This window comes from Apus apus, chromosome Z (assembly GCF_020740795.1).
Source record: "Apus apus isolate bApuApu2 chromosome Z, bApuApu2.pri.cur, whole genome shotgun sequence".
NCBI classification, from domain to species: domain Eukaryota; kingdom Metazoa; phylum Chordata; class Aves; order Apodiformes; family Apodidae; genus Apus; species Apus apus.
Window position 1 is genome coordinate 1,488,729 of NC_067312.1, and position 19,015 is coordinate 1,507,743.

The 19,015-nt window shown below is 49.7% G+C and overlaps 1 protein-coding gene across 1 annotated transcript in view; it reads right to left on the minus strand.

Annotated features, from left to right (window-relative positions):
• DCC (DCC netrin 1 receptor) overlaps window positions 1–19,015 on the minus strand; it is a 502,453-nt gene that overhangs the window by 107,397 nt on the left and 376,041 nt on the right. Inside the window, exons 11-12 of the mRNA XM_051642548.1 lie at window positions 17,594–17,732; window positions 9,345–9,394 (exon numbers count right to left, since the gene is read on the minus strand). Coding sequence (XP_051498508.1) covers window positions 9,345–9,394; window positions 17,594–17,732 — 189 coding nt within the window. The remainder of the gene's footprint in view (window positions 1–9,344; window positions 9,395–17,593; window positions 17,733–19,015) is intronic.

The window sequence follows — 19,015 nt, forward strand, 5'->3', positions numbered from 1 at the left end:
TACTTTTAGATGCTTTGTCTGATACTCAAAACATTGTTGTGCTGATTGGGACTAATGTTATGCTGGTAGTTTCCAAGGAACATATTTATAAATCAATAAAGTGTTTACCACAACACATCAAATCAAGAAGAAATATATTTAGGAACCGATTTGCACCGCTTTGCTTGTTAGGATTATAAATTATTTTGTCAGCCTAACTGCCTCATTGCAAAAGGCTAAGGATCTCTTAAGGGAGCAGAAGTAAATATTAGAACAAGTGAATGATGTGCAGCATCCAAACAGGTCTCTTGGCAGGGATGGAGGCACTAGTGCCAACCTGCTTCTGGGTTTTGAGGAACTTCTGACAACAACAAAGACCCTCATGAGGTCAGGGTTTCGTTTGGGAGGATCCGAATCCTTCTACACCTGCACGAAGCTGTCAAAGTGCTGGTTCAGCATCACCACCCACCACTGCAGCCAGGGCCAACCCCCTAGGTGACAATTTTACTCATCTTGTCCTGCTGTGAAGCTCCTGGGTAGAGCAGGTACCATCCTTTCCCAGGGTCAGCAGCCAGAATGTTTTTGCTGCCATTAAAATCCCTTTGTGATCAGCAAAGTCTGACTCAGGAACTTTCCACGCTGCTCACCTCAGAAGGGATGTTTGCCCTTGAACCTGGCAGCTTCATTTCCCAAACTGGCAGAAATCCTGTTGTCCTGAGCACGGAAAATCAAATCCCAGCAGCTCCTTCCTCTTGCCTTTGGGTTGGAGGCATCTGCAAGGGGTGCAGAGCAGCCTGCACTATCTGCTCCCCTCCTGACCTTGCCTTTCTCCTTCCCTAGCCTTTTTTATTGCTCCTCACAAAGACACCCAGGAACATCTAGCTCTACTAATCAGTGTCATAGCTCATTAATTTGCTTTATTGGTCTCTGGGGAAACCTCTCGTGCTACTCTGCCCACAAGCTGCTGAGTCTTGAGCATGAAGGAAGAGGTGCCCACAGCTCTGACCCTCTGTGTTGCTGGGGTCCACGAAGTGCCTTAATAGCAGCTCTAAATTTGTCTTAAATGGAAAGGTGGCCAGAGCATTCATCACTTGGAGCAAGGTTTCATCCAATCCCAGACCATAATGAAGCTGTCCAGTTTGGACACCATAACCTCTGAGAGCTTGGAGCTCCTCAGCAGTGAGGTGGCAGGAGCGGGCCAGACCCTCCAAGAGCCACCCAAAAATGCTCCTGTTGTTCAGGATCAATCAGCTCTTCCCAGGTGTGTGAGGCACCTTCAAGTGCACAACGACAGAAGCTTTCTTGATACCCACCCATCTTCCAGCAGGATTAGTTCAAGGGCTATTTTCTAAGAGGCTCCCAACCACTGCGGGTCTCAGAAATGTAAATCATTAGAAGTGAGGCTCCAAAGGGATTGCTCTGCAAGCTAACAGCACATTTGCTCCTTTGGGAGGTTAAGCTCAATCCTTCTTACTATCTTTTCCTATTAGTAATAGATTTAAAGGTTAAAGACCCCCTCCTCTGCAGCCTTCTCCACGCACAAGACGTTCAAAGGTTACACCCACTGTTCCCAGAGGACACATCTCTAAACAGCAGTGACAGCCAGCTGGATTTTGCTTGTGGCTTCTTCAAAACTACTTCCATGACATCAATTCCTTGAACGTTCCAGTTCCCAGCTCATCTTTTCCTACAGCCACCACAGTCAAGCACATCTGAAAGCCTCGCTCTCCACGCTTGACAAATATTAGCCAACGAACCCACAAAGCTTGACAAATATTAGCCACTCAAATGAATGACTCTGTTGCTCAGGCTTTGCAAATACCACCTGAAAATCCAGCTTAACCACCCTGCTGCTCCTCCAGCCTTGCCATAAAATGCCAGAGAGAAATACCCGTGCAGCCTCGTGCAGGGGGTTAAGCCCAAGTTCCTGCTTCAACTTGTTACTCTCTAGTCATTGCTGCTGAGCCCTGGTGGCTTTGTCACACTCATGGACTCACCATCTCCCCTGGGTGTTCTGGAAAGGTTTCAGTACATTTAAGGGTCTCAACAATCAGGAATTTGGTCAGTAATTCACACCTGGAAAAAGTTTCTTAGGTCTCAGCCTCTCTGTTTGTAAAACAGGTGAACTGCTCCTACCACCAAGCAGGACAAGTGCTGGGCTTCAGGTCCCAAACAGGCTCTGCTCCTCACCAGTCTGTAGCTGGGCAACCTGGCACCTGACATGACTGGAACTGAGGATGGTTGCCCCATCCCTGGCAGTGTTGAAGGGCAGGTTGGAGGGGGCTTGGAGCAACCTGGGCTGGTGGGACGTGTCCCTGCTCATGCAGGGGGTTGGAACTAGATGATCTTTAACATCCTTCTCAAGCCAAGCCATTCCATGACCCACCAGTGCTTTGGGAACCTCACTCACAGGGTTGGGGGGAAGCAAGGAGGGGCTCCCCATCAGCCCCAGCAGTTGGGTGGGACACAGCTCCTCTACCCTGGGACAGATCACTGCACACCCAGATGCTTTCTCAGGTGGTTCTGAACTTCACTGGCACTGATAAGGGACAATTCTAGAAGAGAAGTAGAACATCATTAGAATTAGAATAGAATTAGAATTAGAAAGGGAACAGAAATAGAAAGGGAGTAAAATTTGATAGGGATGCAATTAGAATAGTTTCACAGCTGGAATGGACCCACCACCATCATCCAGTCCCACTGCTTGACCACTTCAGGGCTGACCAGGGGTTAAAGGATGATGTTAAGGGCATTGTCCAAATGCCTCTTCAACACTGGCAGGGTTGGGGCCCTGACCACCTCTCCAGGAAGCCTGTTCCAGGGCCTGGCAACCCTCTTGCTGAACAAATGCTTCCTCACCTCAAGTGTGAGCTTGATCAATAGGGCCCATTGGGTGGAAAAAAACCCCACTTTTCACAACCACCACATTTCACACCTGATGAAAGATGCTAAATTGAATATATTGCCCCAACTTGAAGCACTCTGCCCAGCCTGAAAAGAAATGTTCAGTCTGGAGATTGCTTCCCCATAAAGGGCCCAATCCATCCTCATCCTCAAGCAAGGCAGAGGTGACACACGGGGATGATGGAGAGCTCAGCAACAATCCCTTGGAAGGGTGAGGTTGCATTTATAGCCCATTTTCATGTACACTGAGTAGCAGAGCAATTGGAAGCAGCTGAGCTAAATGCAGCCTGACAGAATGGTTGATCTCTCTGGCTGGGCTGGAGTGTAGCACTTGCAGTCAGTGCAAAGCAGCCTCCAGACTCAGCTGCCAAGCAGTGAAAAAACCAGAGGGGTTGTTGGTTTGGGTTTTTTTTTGCAGCTGCAACATCTGGCTCCTGCACACCTCACTTCTGTCACCCAGAGTCCCAGGGCAGGTCCCGTGTCTGCATCCCTCTCGGCAGCAGAAATCCACGTGGGGAACAAAATCAGAGAGGGAAGAGGAGATACTTGCTCAGGTTTTAGTTTGAGAGCTTAAAAATCCCAGGCTTTGCTCCACAGAGTGTCAGAGTTGGGAGATGAGTTCAATGTGGAGACTGTTAGATGGTTTCCTGCTGGGGGACAGAGCTGTGTGGAGATGATGTGCAACTCCTGACAAGAAGCTTGTTTCCTTTAGGTCATAGAATCATGGAATCATTTGGGTTGGAAAAGACCTTTAGGATCATCCAGTCCAACTGTTCCCCCAGCCCTGCCCAGGCCACCCCTGCCCCATGTCCCTCAGCATCACATCTACACGGCTTGGAAACCCCTCCAGGGATGGGGACTCCAGCCCTGCCCTGGGCAGCCTGGGCCAGGGCCTGACAACCCTTGCCAGCAAGAAATGCTGCCCAAGATCCCATCTCAGCCTCCCCTGGCACCACTGGAGCCCATCTCCTCTTGTCCCATCCCTTGTTCCTGGGGAGCAGAGCCCGACCCCCCTGGCTCCAACCTCCTCTCAGGCAGCTGCAGAGCCAGCAGGTCTCCCCTCAGCCTCCTTTGCTCCAGGCTGGACACCCCCAGCTCCCTCAGCTGCTCCTCCTCACACTTGTGCTTCTCTGAATCATCAGCAAGACTTGTCTAAAACACCAGCAGACCCTCTCTGGCCACAAAAACTGGTCCATGTCCAATGTCCCATAGGTGAGCACCTATGAGAAGAGCCAGCCAGACACCTACCTCCAAGTGCCTAAAACCTTTGGATTCAATCATTTAGAAAAAAGGACAGAGAAGCAACATTTAAGAATCAATGTGGTTTCTCAAGGTCTAGCTAGCTCCAAAATACACCTTTCCCCCCAGCTATTCTGCAGCACTCTTCACCTTGGGCACTGCCCTTCATGACACAATGTGAAGATGAACATAATTACAGGTGGAAGCAGCTGACCTGCCCCTGTCCTCCTCTGGGAGGACCCCCAGTCAAGCTCAGCCTTGGACAAGCCACAAAGAATCCTTCAGCCTTGATGAGCTCCTCTGACCCTGGATTTGCCCTGCTCTGCCCCTCAACAAAGCCACAGCCTCGTTTTTCACTCATTTAACTCGCCCAAACGTTTGGTCCAATGGCAGGAGCACTTTGGAACCCTAAACAGGTCAAAATTTCCACAGATCTGGAGCAGGTTCCAGAGGGCACTTATCTGTGTGCTTCAGTAATGTGGAATTAAGTGATTTCTTAGGGGTGGAGGTCCTGACATCTCTTTTGACAGTAACATACACTCTCCATAGCTGCTGCAGAGACTTTGCTAAGCATAACTGCCCACATTCTGGACCTTCTTTAACCTCACTTGAACTTCTTTGACCTTCTCGGATCTCACTTGACCTTCTTCCACCTCACTTGACATTCCTTACCACTTGACAGCAGGAAGGAATTCTTGGCTGTGAGGGTGGTGAGACCCTGGCCCAGGATGCCCAGAGAAGCTGTGGCTGCCCCATCCCTGGCAGTGTTGAAGGGCAGGTTGGATGGGGCTTGGAGCAACCTGGGCTGCTGGGAGGTGTCCCTGCCCATGCAGAGGGATGGAGCTAAATGATCTTGAAGGTCCCTTCCAACCCAAACCAGTCTGGAATTCTGTGAATTTTGCCCAGGGAATGTTAAGCCAGCTATTCCCACTGAGGGATAACATCCAGCAAAGGGTTGCAAGTCTGGAGTTCAAGCCCATGATCCACAGCTGCTGGTCCCTGGAGCCACCTTCTCCTTTGCTTGATTTGATCCAAACCCCTGTGCTTTCTTAAACGTGAACTAACAATTAGGACAGCTCCTCCTGCAGGTTATTTCCAGCTATTTTTGAAAAGCTCAGAACCAGCACAGATTTTGAGTTGGTGGCAGCAGCCTCCAAACAGTGTGAGGAACAATAACCATGAAATGTTCTTGTTTAGGGAGAGATACAAACACACGCACAAAAGAAATGACAAAACCCCAGATCCATGATCCAGCTTTTTAACTTTCCCAGGAGCTTCCCAGTTGGATGCTCAGAGCCCTAAGTAGCCTGTGAAAAATCCTCTTCCTGCAACTATCCCAACCAATCCAAGTGGAACTGCATCCCAGGATGAAATCAATGCTAAACAGGACCAAAGAAAATCTGCTTCCACAGTTCAGGACAATTATTTCTTCCCTTTTCCCTCTGCTTGAGAAGAGGACAAGAGAACTAAAGCTGCACACAGTTTTAATCAGATACATCTCTAGCTATTTTTGCACTTCACATTTGCTAATTAGCAACGGGGGTTTAAATCCTAGAAAGTAAAACACACCAATATTGAAGGAAAGAAAGAAGTAAACAATTACATCAACAGCCACAAACAGTCGCTTCATCCTCCTACTTACAAAGGGAGGAAGAAAGAAGCTGAAAGGAAGAAACAAACCCTCTTCAAATGAAAGCCAAAAGGAGCAAACTCTCAGCTTTCCAGCTCGTGGTCCCCAGCTACAGCAAGAGCTGGGCTCAAAAGAGCTCAGACCTGCTGGATCTCCCCTCAGATCTTCCTTTTGCTTTGCTCACACAGCTACAGCAAGATCTGGTTCTGCAGATCAGAGTTTAAAACAAGTTCTCTTTTAAAAGATACAACTTTTGGTAAATATTTTTGAGAATCATGGAATTGTTTTGGTTGGAAAAGACCTCCAAGATCATCCAGTCCAGCCATTCCCCCAGCCCTGCCCAGGCCACCCCTGCCCCATGTCCCTCAGCACCACATCTACACGGCTTGGAAACCCCTCCAGGGATGGGGACTCCAGCCCTGCCCTGGGCAGCCTGGGCCAGGGCCTGACAACCCTTGCCAGCAAGAAATGCTGCCCAAGATCCCATCTCAGCCTCCCCTGGCACCACTGGAGCCCATCTCCTCTTGTCCCATCCCTTGTTCCTGGGGAGCAGAGCCCGACCCCCCTGGCTCCAACCTCCTCTCAGGCAGCTGCAGAGCCAGCAGGTCTCCCCTCAGCCTCCTTGGCTCCAGGCTGGACACCCCCAGCTCCCTCAGCTGCTCCTCCTCACACTTGTGCTCCAGCCCCTTCCCCAGCTCCCTTGCCCTTCTCTGGACACGCTCCAGCCCCTCCATCTCCTTCTTGTCCTGAGGGGCCCAGACCTGACCCCAGGATTCCAGCTGCCCCCTCCCCAGGGCCCAGCACAGAAGGACCATCCCTGCCCTGCTCCTGCTGGCCACCCCAGTGCTGACACAAGCCAGGATGCTGGTGGCCTTCTTGCCCACCTGGGCACACCCTGGCTCACGTTCAGCTGCTCTCAACCATCACCCCCAGGTCCTTTTCCTCTGGGCACTTTCCAGCCACCCCTCCCCAAGCCTGGAGCGTTGCCTGGGGTTGTTGTGACCCAAGGGCAGGACCCACCACTTGGCCTTGGTGAACCTCACACCATTGCCCTCAGCCCATCCCTCCAGCCTGCCCAGGTCCATCTTCAGAACCTCCTACCCCCAGGCAGATCCACACTCTCACTCAGCCTGGTGTCAGCTGCAAAGTCACTGTGGGTGTCATGTCCTTTCCCTTAAGCAAAGAAGGTTCTTTGCAAACAAGAGCAGCCAGAAATAAATCTCTCCTTTCTTATGAGATCCCCTATATCTAATTCAAACTCTGCACAATCTCCTGATGTTGGGTTGTTTTTTTTGCCAGCTTCTGATATTAAATCACCTGCTTACTTGTCTGGGCCAGTTCTGCTTTGCTTTTTCCAATGAAATCTCTTCCAGGCAGAGAACTGTATTTCTGTCACAGTCCTCCCTGTTATCAACCCTGATCTGATCGAGGTCTCCAGTCACTGAACACCACCAAAATTAAGCCATAATGATGATAATAATAATTCCTATCAAGCATCTCCCATTGGCTTGGCCATCTCAGCTATGTTAATAAATTAATAGGTCTGCCACTGCTGGAGAAAAAGAGCAGAAAGAGAGAAATCTTATTAAACTCCAGATAAAATTTTAAACCATTCTGGGACCAGCCTTTGGGCTCTGCTGTGTGCTGCTCCAACCCAGTTAGCATGCTAGCAGGGTTATTCAGTTATTTGCTTTGATTTAATCAGTTGGAGAATGGTTAAGTGTTTAATCCAATTAATTCTGACTGCTGCCAAGGTAGAAGCAGAGCAAGAAGATGATTTAAAAAAAGGACTGTGGAATGACAGGAGGCTGGGTCCTTGCAGCCTTCTACAAGCCTGGGAGGCTGCATCAAGCTCCCTGCAACATGAGTTTACTGCTGCCTCGACCACAAATGCCACAGTTGTACAAAAGAGGTATTTCAGGGCATGGTTTTGAAGCTCATTCTTCCACTGGAAAAGTTGCTTTGTTCCTTATGATTAAGGGAGTCTGGTTCATTTCTCTGTTTGCTGGTCCAAAGGACCTAGGTGTAAATATTTCCATTCTATTCAAGCTTTAGCAAGATTTGCTGACCTACAAGGGTATCTGTACTTTGCCACGTCCTTCTTATTTGTCACAGACAGCCCAAAGCAGCCCCAAATGTTTCCCTATCTTTTTCCCCTCTGAAGAATCTCCCCATTTCACACAAACACCCCTAAACCCCCTCTGCCCACCGTTAGTGCATCCCACGGGGTGCCAGCCTGAGAGCCTGGCAAACCAACACCCTCCATCTGCAAATGGACATCCCATCGAGGCTTCCAACATCGATTGCTCCATGATGAGGAACATCCTGACATCCTCTGAAGGTGGTGAGATTTACACACAGCCCCTCCTCTCTTATCCCATCTCTACCAACCATCTCCACGTACCAATCATGCAATTTTACCCCTCGGGGCAGGAGCTTCCTTGCTCTCTCTTTTTGTTCTAAGTGCTTTAAATCTAAATGACCACCACAAAAGGTCACAAACCATGAGCAGCTGCTCTGTGACATTTTTACCTGGAGAATAAGTAAGGAAAAGTAACCACCAAGGGCTGGAATAAGATGTGCTAAGACATCCATGCCCTTTGAGCACCACGTGTAAGAGGAGCTGGAAATAACTGGAGCCAAGCCAGTTAGAACATAATAAATAAAAAAAAAGCACAATATACATTTGATGTCATGAAAATAAGCAGAGGAAGAGAAACATCAAACTGACAGGCACTCTGTGTTCCCAGCAGATCAGTGCTCCTTAAACTGCACTTTCTCCTCATCAGTGACCTTTGGGCTCTTGCTCCCAAGTGGCTGCGCAACTGGGAATCTCCAAAGATCCCAGGGGACAAACCTGACATGATGGGGTTTTTTGTGCCTTTCTTCCACACTCTGAGACGTGAGGCTTTTCCAAGCCCAAACGGGCCTATCATTGACATCAGCTACAGAACAACAGCTTAAGTAGCTCCAGCAAATGGCAGGAATGGATGAAATAAAAGAGAAATACCCGAAAGAACTGTCAGAAGAAGTAGCACCCAACAAGTACTATGCACAGTTAACACCTATTATGTACAATATTGTATCATGAAATAATATCAGCCATATGTACTAAGTTTTTTCAGCAGGAAAACACTGGATTGAAGAGGAAGAAATGCACCTTTCAGAAAAAAACAGACTGGTTGGAATAAGCAAGGTAACACCAGACCTGCACGTGGCGCGTACAACCTGCCTGTGAAAGATTTCCTTCCCGCATCTCTGCTCCCCCAGGAACAGCTCTGCTCCTCGTTATTCCCTGAGATTGTTCCATTTAATCAAAGTGCAGTTACGTTTATTGCAGATGTTAATCTGCCATCAGGGACCAGTTTCTGCTTGTTCACCAACGTTGAGGTGATACCACTGCTGCCCAAGCCTCTCCGGAGCAATCACGGCTTCTCTCGCCAACCTTTTTTGGGGTGGCTCGTTTCTGCTTTTAACAGGAGCTCCCAGGGGACTGAAGGGAACCTTCTGCAAGGGGCAAGCTGGGTCTCTCTCTATGGAAACATACTCATGCCTGGTGGCCAGGAGGTGCCAAAGCACGGGGGAGACTTACCCTGGAGTTCACCACTTCCAAGGAGACGTTCTGAGGCGTCGCGCTGGGCACTGAAAGGGAAGCAAAGCAAAGAGGAATTGGAAAGATTGCCCTTCGTGTCTTCAAGGCAGAACAGGTTACATCCTAGATTTCTCTTTGGGGAAGGAAACGAGTGCAGCTTGTGGATAATCTGGTCACAGCTAATCCAGGTGGCACTTCAGAGGTCCCTTAAGGAGAGAGAAAACAAACGCATCTGTTCCCTTCTTCCCGGTTTTGATAGCCTGGTTAGCAAGCCCTTTGTCTGCAGGCTCCCTGCAGAGAGACCAGCTCCTTGAATGCACTCATCTGTTAGCAACTGGGGCTGAAATCAGCTAGAACCTGCTGCAGTGTCTCTGGGTTTTATGTATTAAAGCTCATGGCAGAACAGGCAGCTCCTCCCTCAGTGGCCCCTTTGTGACATGGATGCCTGAGGGGAAGGAGAAAAGAAACTTGGCTTTTACATATTGCTTTAAAAAAACCCAACCCCAACATTTTACATGAAGGCTCTGCTTGTCACACCTATTATAATCCCTACCTCATTTCAGCCCACTAAACTTTGGCATATCCCTTCTGAAAAAATATCCTTGAGTCCTGGAATCACTATTGGTGGTCTTACAAAGATGCCTCACAAGGCACTCATGGACCTGGCACCCACAGCCTGAGAAAAACACCCACTGCTCTGAATCAAGAAGGTGTGCCTTTGTTTTTTTTCCCCATTTTAAAAGTTCCTTTAATCTCACACTCTCTCTGGATATAGTAATTGGAAAAACCTGTATGGAGCAGGAGGACTTAGCCCATCCATCCTGCTGGACCCTCCCTGTGAAGGGTTGGGCTCCCAGCATTGAGAAGCACCAGGAGCACCAGTCAGTGCTCAGCATCCCCATGGTTGGACAGGCCAACTCATTACAGACCAGTTTGGGCCTGTTTTCCACTGTACCTCTGGATATCTATTTCCAACAGGCTTGTGGAACAGCAGTTCAAATGTATATTCCTCCAGCTGATGGATAATATTAATTCAACTGCTGAGGAGCCAAGAGCCTTCAAAAAAAAAAGCTGCTGGTTGGTGATGCATCAGCTGCCTGACACGAACCCAAAGCTTTATTTTCCTTCCAGGGAAATAATGCCAGCCTGCTAAACTGGGCTGCTGAAGAGATGAAAAGCAGAGATGGACTTTAATGTTACAGGAAGGTGACCCTGAACTTGGATGGAAAGTGCTGCAAAAGGATTATGGTGAATACCCAATTTAAGAGTTTACAGTGCAATATATTAGGAAAAATGAGATTAAATGGTTTTTCAGGGTACAAGCATGACTGTATCCAAGCAAACCAGAGTTGTTTAACATGATATGAACAAGAAATCCAAGAGCAAAACCATTCTTGCTGCAGTTGCCCACACATTTGAGTTGATTCAGCAATGGTCTACAAGAATGATCTGAAACATCTTAGAGACCAAACAGTTTTACTGAAAGAAGTGCAGTTTTAAGAAGTGTTTGGATTATTATCTATTGCTATCTGCATGGGGAAAGGACTTCTGGCTGTAGAGAGTCATTTCATACACTTCCCTGGCAGTGTTGAAGGGCAGGTTGGATGGGGCTTGGAGCAACCTGGGCTGGTGGGAGGTGTCCCTGCCCATGCAGGGGGGTTGGAACCTGATGGTCTCGAAGGTCCCTTCCAACCCAAACCATTCCATCATGGTTCTGTGGGGGCTGTTCTCTCTTACAGTCTCTCTCTCTAGCCTACATTGTCCCTTTAGTCTATGTTGTCCCTAGAAGCTGCCAGCTGTGGCAGATGGAGATGAGCCAACTGGCTGAAGATCAGCCTGCCCAAAGAGACAGGCTGCATCTCCAGTGAGAAACCACCTCTGACCTTAACATCTACAAACCCCTAAATTATGTAACAGCCACTAATAGGATAAGAAACACCCTGTGCAGTCATTAAATGAGAGGATGGCAGCAAGTCCCAGAAATGATACCTCTCCCAGATCATTTGAAGCATCCCTGGTCAGACAGCTCCTCGGTTGGACTCTGTCCAGTCATGTCTACATTCAAGAAACAAATCCCCCCAAGTGCAGCACTTGGCAGCATCCTATTTAAGGCAGTCAGAGCTAAGCCAATTATCAGTGCTAATAAGGAACTAAAGTTTTAAATACAGGCCACAAAAGAGGAGGAATAACTTCAGCTAAACAGGAGGGTTCCACCCTAGCAGCAAAATCCCACGTTAATATTGTTGCCCGTGAAGATTCTGTGGATCATAAAGAGGAGAAGAAGGAAAACCCCCTGCATTTGTATCAAAATAATTGCAAACCTCAGATTATTTGGAGGCAGAGGTACAGCCAAGCAACAAGGAACACAGAAACCCCTCCCCAGTCTGGGGGTTCCAAGTCAGAGAGATTCACTTTTGGAAGTCTCCAGGGTAAGCAGCAGGCTGAGTCAGCCAGGAGCTCCCCGTGGCAGCAGCTGAGTCTCTGGACTGCTTTGTTAATCCTGCCACGGCTTCATTTGAGGATTTGTGCTCAAGGAATACACCAAACCACCTTGAGGTCCTCTGGTTTGACCACCCAACCCTGCCTCTCCATCAGGGTGGGCAGTCAAGGCTGGGGGGACATGATGGGACACTGGGGGACCCCACTCTCAACTCTGCCTTCACCTGCCAGGGCTCCACACACAAAACCTTTCACCACTTAGTCTTCTTACCTCTCTCTCTCCAGACAAGCAGCTTCAGAAACTGGCTCCTAGTTTCCCTAGCACAGGAACTCTCCTTCCTTTGTTACCACACTCCCCATGACAACGCCAAGTTGATCTGAGGCAGCAGCAAACAGGACATGAGACATTTCATCTCCCTCACTGCTCACACTCCTCTCATGGTGAAAAACACCAGACAGACAGAAAACTGTCTCTGTGATGTACCTGGCAGTGCAAGGGGGGGAGGGGAGGGGAAAAGGAAAGTGAAATATTTTTGGACACTTCTGAGTGAGCTGGCTCTGCTGAATGCTGCAGCCTCCCAGACAAGCCTGCTCTTGATGGAGAATCTTTGCTCTGGCTCATGAGGAAGGCAGAGCTGCTCAGAGCCTCAGTTTCCCTCACGTGATTCCTCTTTTTCTTCCCCCTTCTCCCACGGGCAGCAGAAGTTCATCCCAACAACCAGCCATCACCACCTTAAACCTTTCTCTCTTGCTACTGATTTCCAAGTGTTATTGCTACTTCAATCCCCTACCAGACAAACTTCTCTTCCTTTTTCTGGCATATTCCCCAACCCACCATCTGACACGCTCCTTATCCTTTCCTCCAGATCTTCCACCAAAACAAGAAATTTATCCTTTCCTCCAGATCTTCCACCAAAACAAGAAATTTATCCTTTCCTCCAGATCTTCCACCAAAACAAGAAATTTATCCTTTCCTGCAGATCTTCCACCAAAACAAGAAATAAACCCAGACCTGACCCAGCATCCAACTCCATCTCTTCCCCAGCAATACTGGTGCCTTTATTCCTCTCTTGCACTTCATTCAAGGAGACACTTGGCATGACCACATGAGAGCCCCTGATGGAACATCTCGGGTATTTTTTCAGTTGTCCATCAGATGACTCCATGACCTTTGTGGTTTGGCTGTTTGTTCTTCTCGGACAAGAACGGCCCAGAAGGAATGAGATGGCTGAGCAAACCTCTGAGTGTTTCCCTGCAGCCCAGAGAGCTCCCAGGTCCTCAGATTTTGGAGGGACAGAGGGACTGGAGACAGTGAACCAGGAGGCAAGGGTGCCAAAACCAGGTGGTCAACTCAACAAAGACATGTACACCAGGTAACCGAGCCTCGCTGGTGCTGGCACAACCTCCAGCCACCAAACCTTCAGCCTGTCACTTCACACCCTTGTCCCAGGTCCCTCCCCAGCTTTCCTGGAGCCCCTTCAGGCCCTGGAAGGGGCTCTAAGGTCTCCCTGGAGCCTTCTCTTCTCCAGGCTGAACACCCCAACTCTCCCAGCCTGGCTCCAGAGCAGAGCTGCTCCAGCCCTCCCAGCATCCTGGTGGCCTCCTCTGGACTCTCTCCAGGAGCTCCATGTCCCTCTTATGTTGGGGGCTCCAGAACTGGACCCAGTACTGAAGGGAAGGGTCTCACCAGAGCAGAGGGGGACAATCCTCTCCTTCCTCCACCTGCTGGGTCACTAAGCCACATCCAAACTGATGAAGATGCACGAGTTATTGGGGTTCTTGTTAGGGGAATTTATCATGCCAAGAGCTTGGGCTTTTGGGACAGGACAGTAAAGGACTTAGTCCCCAGCACTGTTGACCTCCAACAAATCCATCCTTGTGGCTCTGAGCGATGGATTTTGCTGCCCTAAACACCCTCCCAGCCCCTTTCCTCCTCACCCTGCTACCAGAAACCCCAGGACTGGCACCTGCCACCAGAGAAACTCCGTGGGCTGTCTCAAGCTGAACATCCATCTGCCACGGGTAGTTTTCAAAGAAGAAATCATAATTCTGGCCATAAATGATACTTCAATCAAGTGCTCAGGAAGCAGGAAATAAGACTGGCTGCCAACTGCTGGGATTAAATGAGTTTTGATACCTTCATGAGCACGTTAAGTCCCCCCAGCACCTCTGAACCAGCACACAGCTTGGCCAAAGGTGAGCTGAGCTGTGGTTGAAACTGGAAATGAAGCCTTAAAGCCCCAGTATGTCCCTTGATCTGGTGAATACTGGCTGGGGGCTGGAGCTGCCACATTCCTTCCCATTGACTGGGGAGGGTGTTTCTTGGACTACAGATTCTATCCCATGATACATGGGAAATCTCTGCCTCCAGATCTGCAGGAACTAGTAGCACTGGAGTTTTGGTTGGGTTTTTTTGGGTTGTTCTTTTTGTCCAACTCCATGTCCTGTCACCCACTGTGCAGCAAAGGACTGGCACAGAAAAAATAACCTGCTCAAGAGAAGCAGAGTTCAAAATGAGCTTGTCCTTTCTACAAGAGGAAAGGAAAAGCAGACCCATCTGCCAGGACTTGTCTCCCATTTTCCATGTCTGGTTCTGTGTTACTCCTGTTTGCAACCAGCTTTCAGAAGGGAGTCCTTTGAGAGCATCTCAGCTCCTTGGGTTTGGTTCCTGATGTGAAAATAAACTGCAGGGACCAGGATGGGAAGTGTAGATGAAGTAAAGATCAAAGGGAGCTGGTCATGACAAGCAAAATGCTCTTTGCAGTGGTTTTGTCTGGTGGCCAAAGCAGCAGGTAGGAGATGGGAAAAGTGGCCAGCTCCTGTCCCTGGCTGATGGAGCTGCCAAGTCTCAGCTGCAGCTGGAAGATGGGTTGGTTGCAACCCAAAAAGCAGAGAGGGGCATCCTGGGGAGCTGCTCTTCTCCACGGGGAGAGTGGTGGCAGGGGATGCAGGAACAAAACTTGCCCCAAACCAGACATGCATACAGACAACTACAGGTTTAATCCTTCCTTTACCTCTCACCAATACAACAGGATGGGATTCAAGGTCTTGGCCTCCTTGATTGTGCATCCTTCTAGCAGAAGGGACCTCAACCCTAGGAGAGGTCTCTGCGTGGTACCATAAAAGAAATCACAGCAAGTTTTGGTGCTGCAGACTTGCTCCCTCCATTCCCTGCCCTCCTTCTCGGTGGTGGGACAGCCAGGACTGATGCCACCCTCACCCAGGCTTGGCCAAAGCCAGGCTCTGGCCCTTTTGGTGGCTCTTCTTCATGCCAGAGACCAAAGTGGTTTCAGGCAGATCCACAAGAAGAAAGACAAGATATCTAAAAGGAAGTTTCTCTTCTTTCACACCTGCTCCAGGTGAGAGCCCAAGAAGGCAGCAGACTTCTCTGCAGAACCCCTTTTGGCTTCAGGAAAGAGAAAAAGAAACGTTGCCTTTTTGCAGATTCCCAAAGCCAAGGCAGGGATGCACACTCCTGACTTCTGGACCAGTCTGCCACAAACCTCCTCCTTGGCAATGAGTTGTGCTCACAGCCAGGAGAAGTGTTCCCAACACTTGGAGAGGCTCATTCTCAGACTCATGAATAACCATCTTTCCCTTCCTCACGTCCAGGGACATCTTCAACCAACGGGGCCTCAGTGCTACACTTCCCCCTGGGAATTAAACCTGCATCACATTATGCAAGAGATTCATTTTCACTTGTTTTCCTTTTGTTTTTGTAATCCTAAGTGGGAAGTCATTTACTCTGCCAAGATCCAGCCTGTGTTACAAGGCAAAACTGAACGTGCTGGGCAGATGGAAGCAGCACTTGAACCAAATATTTCAGAGGTGTCAAATGTAAAAATCAGTGTGTGAACAGACCTTGGTGCCTCTCAGCTGAATCCCATGGATGATTCAGCTTGGAATAGCACAGATTGGAACCAGTTCTGAGGTTCAACAGCCTCCTTGCTCAGGGTTCCTGGCCCCCTCCAAGCTGTTCTTCTAAGAGGTGTCTTTTAGAGTGTCTCCTCCAGCGTCCTTCACCGAGGTGCCTGCTCATTTTTGAAGTCAACTCAGGGCAGAGTGGCTCAGCCTTTTTCAGATGGAAGCCCTGGCTCCTCCTGACCCCTGCCTGAAGTGTCTTCTTTCAGATCATCCTTCTCCAGAGGTCATAGAATCCCAGGACAATTTTGGTTGGAGAAGACCATCCAGTCCAACCGTTCCCCCAGCCCTGCCCAGGTCACCCCTGCCCCATGTCCCTCAGCACCACATCTCCAGGGGTTGGAAACCCCTCCAGGGATGGGGACTCCAGCCCTGCCCTGGGCAGCCTGGGCCAGGGCCTGACAACCCTTTTGGTCAAGCAGACCTGAGGGCACCTGCAGACCACAGGGTAATTCAGGGTGGCAACAACCCCACCAGGAGCAGGTGGAGGTGAGACAGGAGCATCACTTCCAGAGGGGATGTCACCAACCCAGGAACAAGCCAGGGACACCTGCAAAGGCCTCTAGAGACATGAACCAGATGCAAGAGCTTCTCCAGGGCATGGCACCCCACCTTCTGCTGATCTGCATCAGGATCTACACAGCTTCTACTAACACTGCCCACAAACTGCTATTTTCACTTGCTCAGGTGAGACATTCAGAAGCAGCTGGGTCACCAGGCAGACAGACAACCTGCCATTCTCAACCTCATCCAAATGTTCAGCTTTTTTTGGGGTAGAACTTCATTAAAAAATGACAGAAGAATTCGTAAATAGAAAGGGATAAATCTCCACCTCCCTGGTCTCCATTTTTGTCCTGCTCTAGCATCAACCTACAGCTTGGAAAGGAGCAAGGGTGAAATTTTTAGGCAACTCAGATACCTCTACCTGTGGTGACCCCCCCATGTGCTGGGGACTGTTTCTATATATGCCCAGCAAGTTGAAGCCCACAGCAACATATTTTTTTTCTGTCTACTCCCTGATTTTATACCCTCGTGTAAAAGCAAACCTTTTTTTTCCCCCTGAAAATGACCTTAAATGAGTGATCCCAACTCAGGCCAGGGCCAGACAAACTCCCATATCTTGTTCTACTAACCCAAAATGAAAAGAAATGGTCTGAATTTTCCTCAGAAGGGAAAGCAGCTGTTTCTAAATCTCGCTTGAAAAGCTTAGCTGACAACTGGCTGTGGGGCTGAGTCAGGAGCTGGCCCATCCCTGGAGCCCCAGGAGTCTGGCTCCTGCTTTATGACCTCTCACCAACCCCCCTCAAAGAATTTTTCAGGCATTTTTATGCTTTTGACACTTCTGTAGCCTGAATGACTCCAGCGAAGCCACTCCTGGGTCAGCCAGGTGTGGGGATCAGGCTCAGTGGCTTCAAGAGGAGCCTTGGTGCAGAAGCTGGGGGATATCAGACACACCCAAGTGCTTCTGAATGCCAAGTAAAATTCCATTTATCTCCTGGAGCCACGGGAGCCTGGTGTGAGCTGAGGGAAGGAGGCTGTGATGAGCAGAGATGGAAGCCCTGACCAAGCCCTGACCAAGCCTCAAATGCAGCTGTACCAAAACAGGGGCTGTGGAAAAGCTGAGAGGATCCACCAGGGCCTAAGTTAAGGAGGGAGCGAAGAGAAAAGTAGACAATCCTTATCACAAAACACCTGCATCATGATCTGAACCAGTTCTCCTTGGGGACCAGCACCAGCTTGGAGGTACCAAAGCTCTCCTTTCCATCCCGCAGGGCCAATAACCTCCCGCTGTCACTCCTGCCTCTTCCAGCCCATGGTGGCAGAAGAAAAAAAAAACCACCTGAGGGTTGCAAGCAGCAGGCACAGCCTGCCCCTCTGCCCCCACTCACCATCTGACAGGGTGGTGATGGTCACCTCCTCGGTGGAGACGCCGGGGCCGTAGCGGTTGTAGGCCAGGAAGCGCAGGGTGTACTCGGTGAACTTCTTCAGCCCCTCCAGGTGGTAGGACAGCCCATCCACCTCCACGTTCTAGCACACACAGACAAGCACAGGAGGTACAAGTTAAACGTGAGGAAAAAGGTCTTTCCTGGGAGGGTGACAGAGGCCAGGGACAGGCTGCCCGGGGAGGCTGCGGGGTCTCCTGCTCTGGAGACGTTCCAAACTCATCTGGAGGTGTGTTCTTGGGGGATCTACTGTAGGGGATCCTGCCATGGCAGAAGGGTTGGACTAGATGATCCCCAGCGGTCCCTTCCAACCCTGACCACCCTGTGAGAAACCAAGGGGAAATGTGACAACCAGTGGCACCAAGGGATGGGTGGATTAGAGGTGGGCTCTTCTCTCTTGGAGCAGCAGAGCTAACCCCTCCAACTGACACAAAAACTAAAGGTCTCCAGGCTGCTTTCAAGTCTAAAAACTAGATACAAGGAAAACATTCTTTATGCTGAGGGTGGTGAGACCCTCTCCCAGGTTGCCCAGAGAGGTGGGAGATGCCCCATCCCTAGAAACATCCCAGCTCAGGTTGGACGGGGCTCTGAGCAACCTGATCTAGGTGCAGATGTCCCTGCTCACTGCAGGGGGTTGGACTGGGTGGTCTGGAAAGGTCCCTTCCCACCCAAACCAGTCCATGATTTTCAAAGACAATTTGTAACAGAGCAGCCTGTTACAGCTCCATTCTCAGCTCTCATCCACAGCCCTGCCCATGGCTTCAGGATGGAGGGGATTCCAGCACCTTGGACCTGTGTTTCCTTCCTTGGAGCTGTCTCCTTCTTTGGGAAGCAGGAGAAGAAGGGACTTTTTTTGGGTTAAGCCAGTGGCTGCCACTCCACAGGTCCATCACCAGGAAAGAAGAAAAGCAAGGCAGGGGGGAATGGTGAGGAAAAGATGGCATTAAATTCAAGATGGCACTGTCTACAAGTTCCCACAAGACTACTGAAGCACCTGCCACCCAAATGCTGAAGCTGGTGATTCTTGTGGGCTACCAGGCCAGAAAAAAGACATCTCTGCTTTCTTCCCTGCCCTACTCCTTGCTAAAAACCTCTTCAGGCCACACTCTGCCCACCTCCACTGCTACTGCTGCCCTTCTGTCAGACACTGGTTATTAAAAGGCCGGTAGGAATGAGGGAACACCAGGTTGGAAGGGACCTCTGGGATCATCTGGTCCAACCTTTGGAAGCGTGTGAGCAGTTTGCAACCTGCAGAGAGGCAAGGTGCTCATTTGGACTCCAAAGCTCATGGCAGCCCTGGGGGGGAAGTCAAGTGCACAGCATCAACACCCCGTTTTACCACGAGCATCTGTCAGGCTGGAGAGAAAA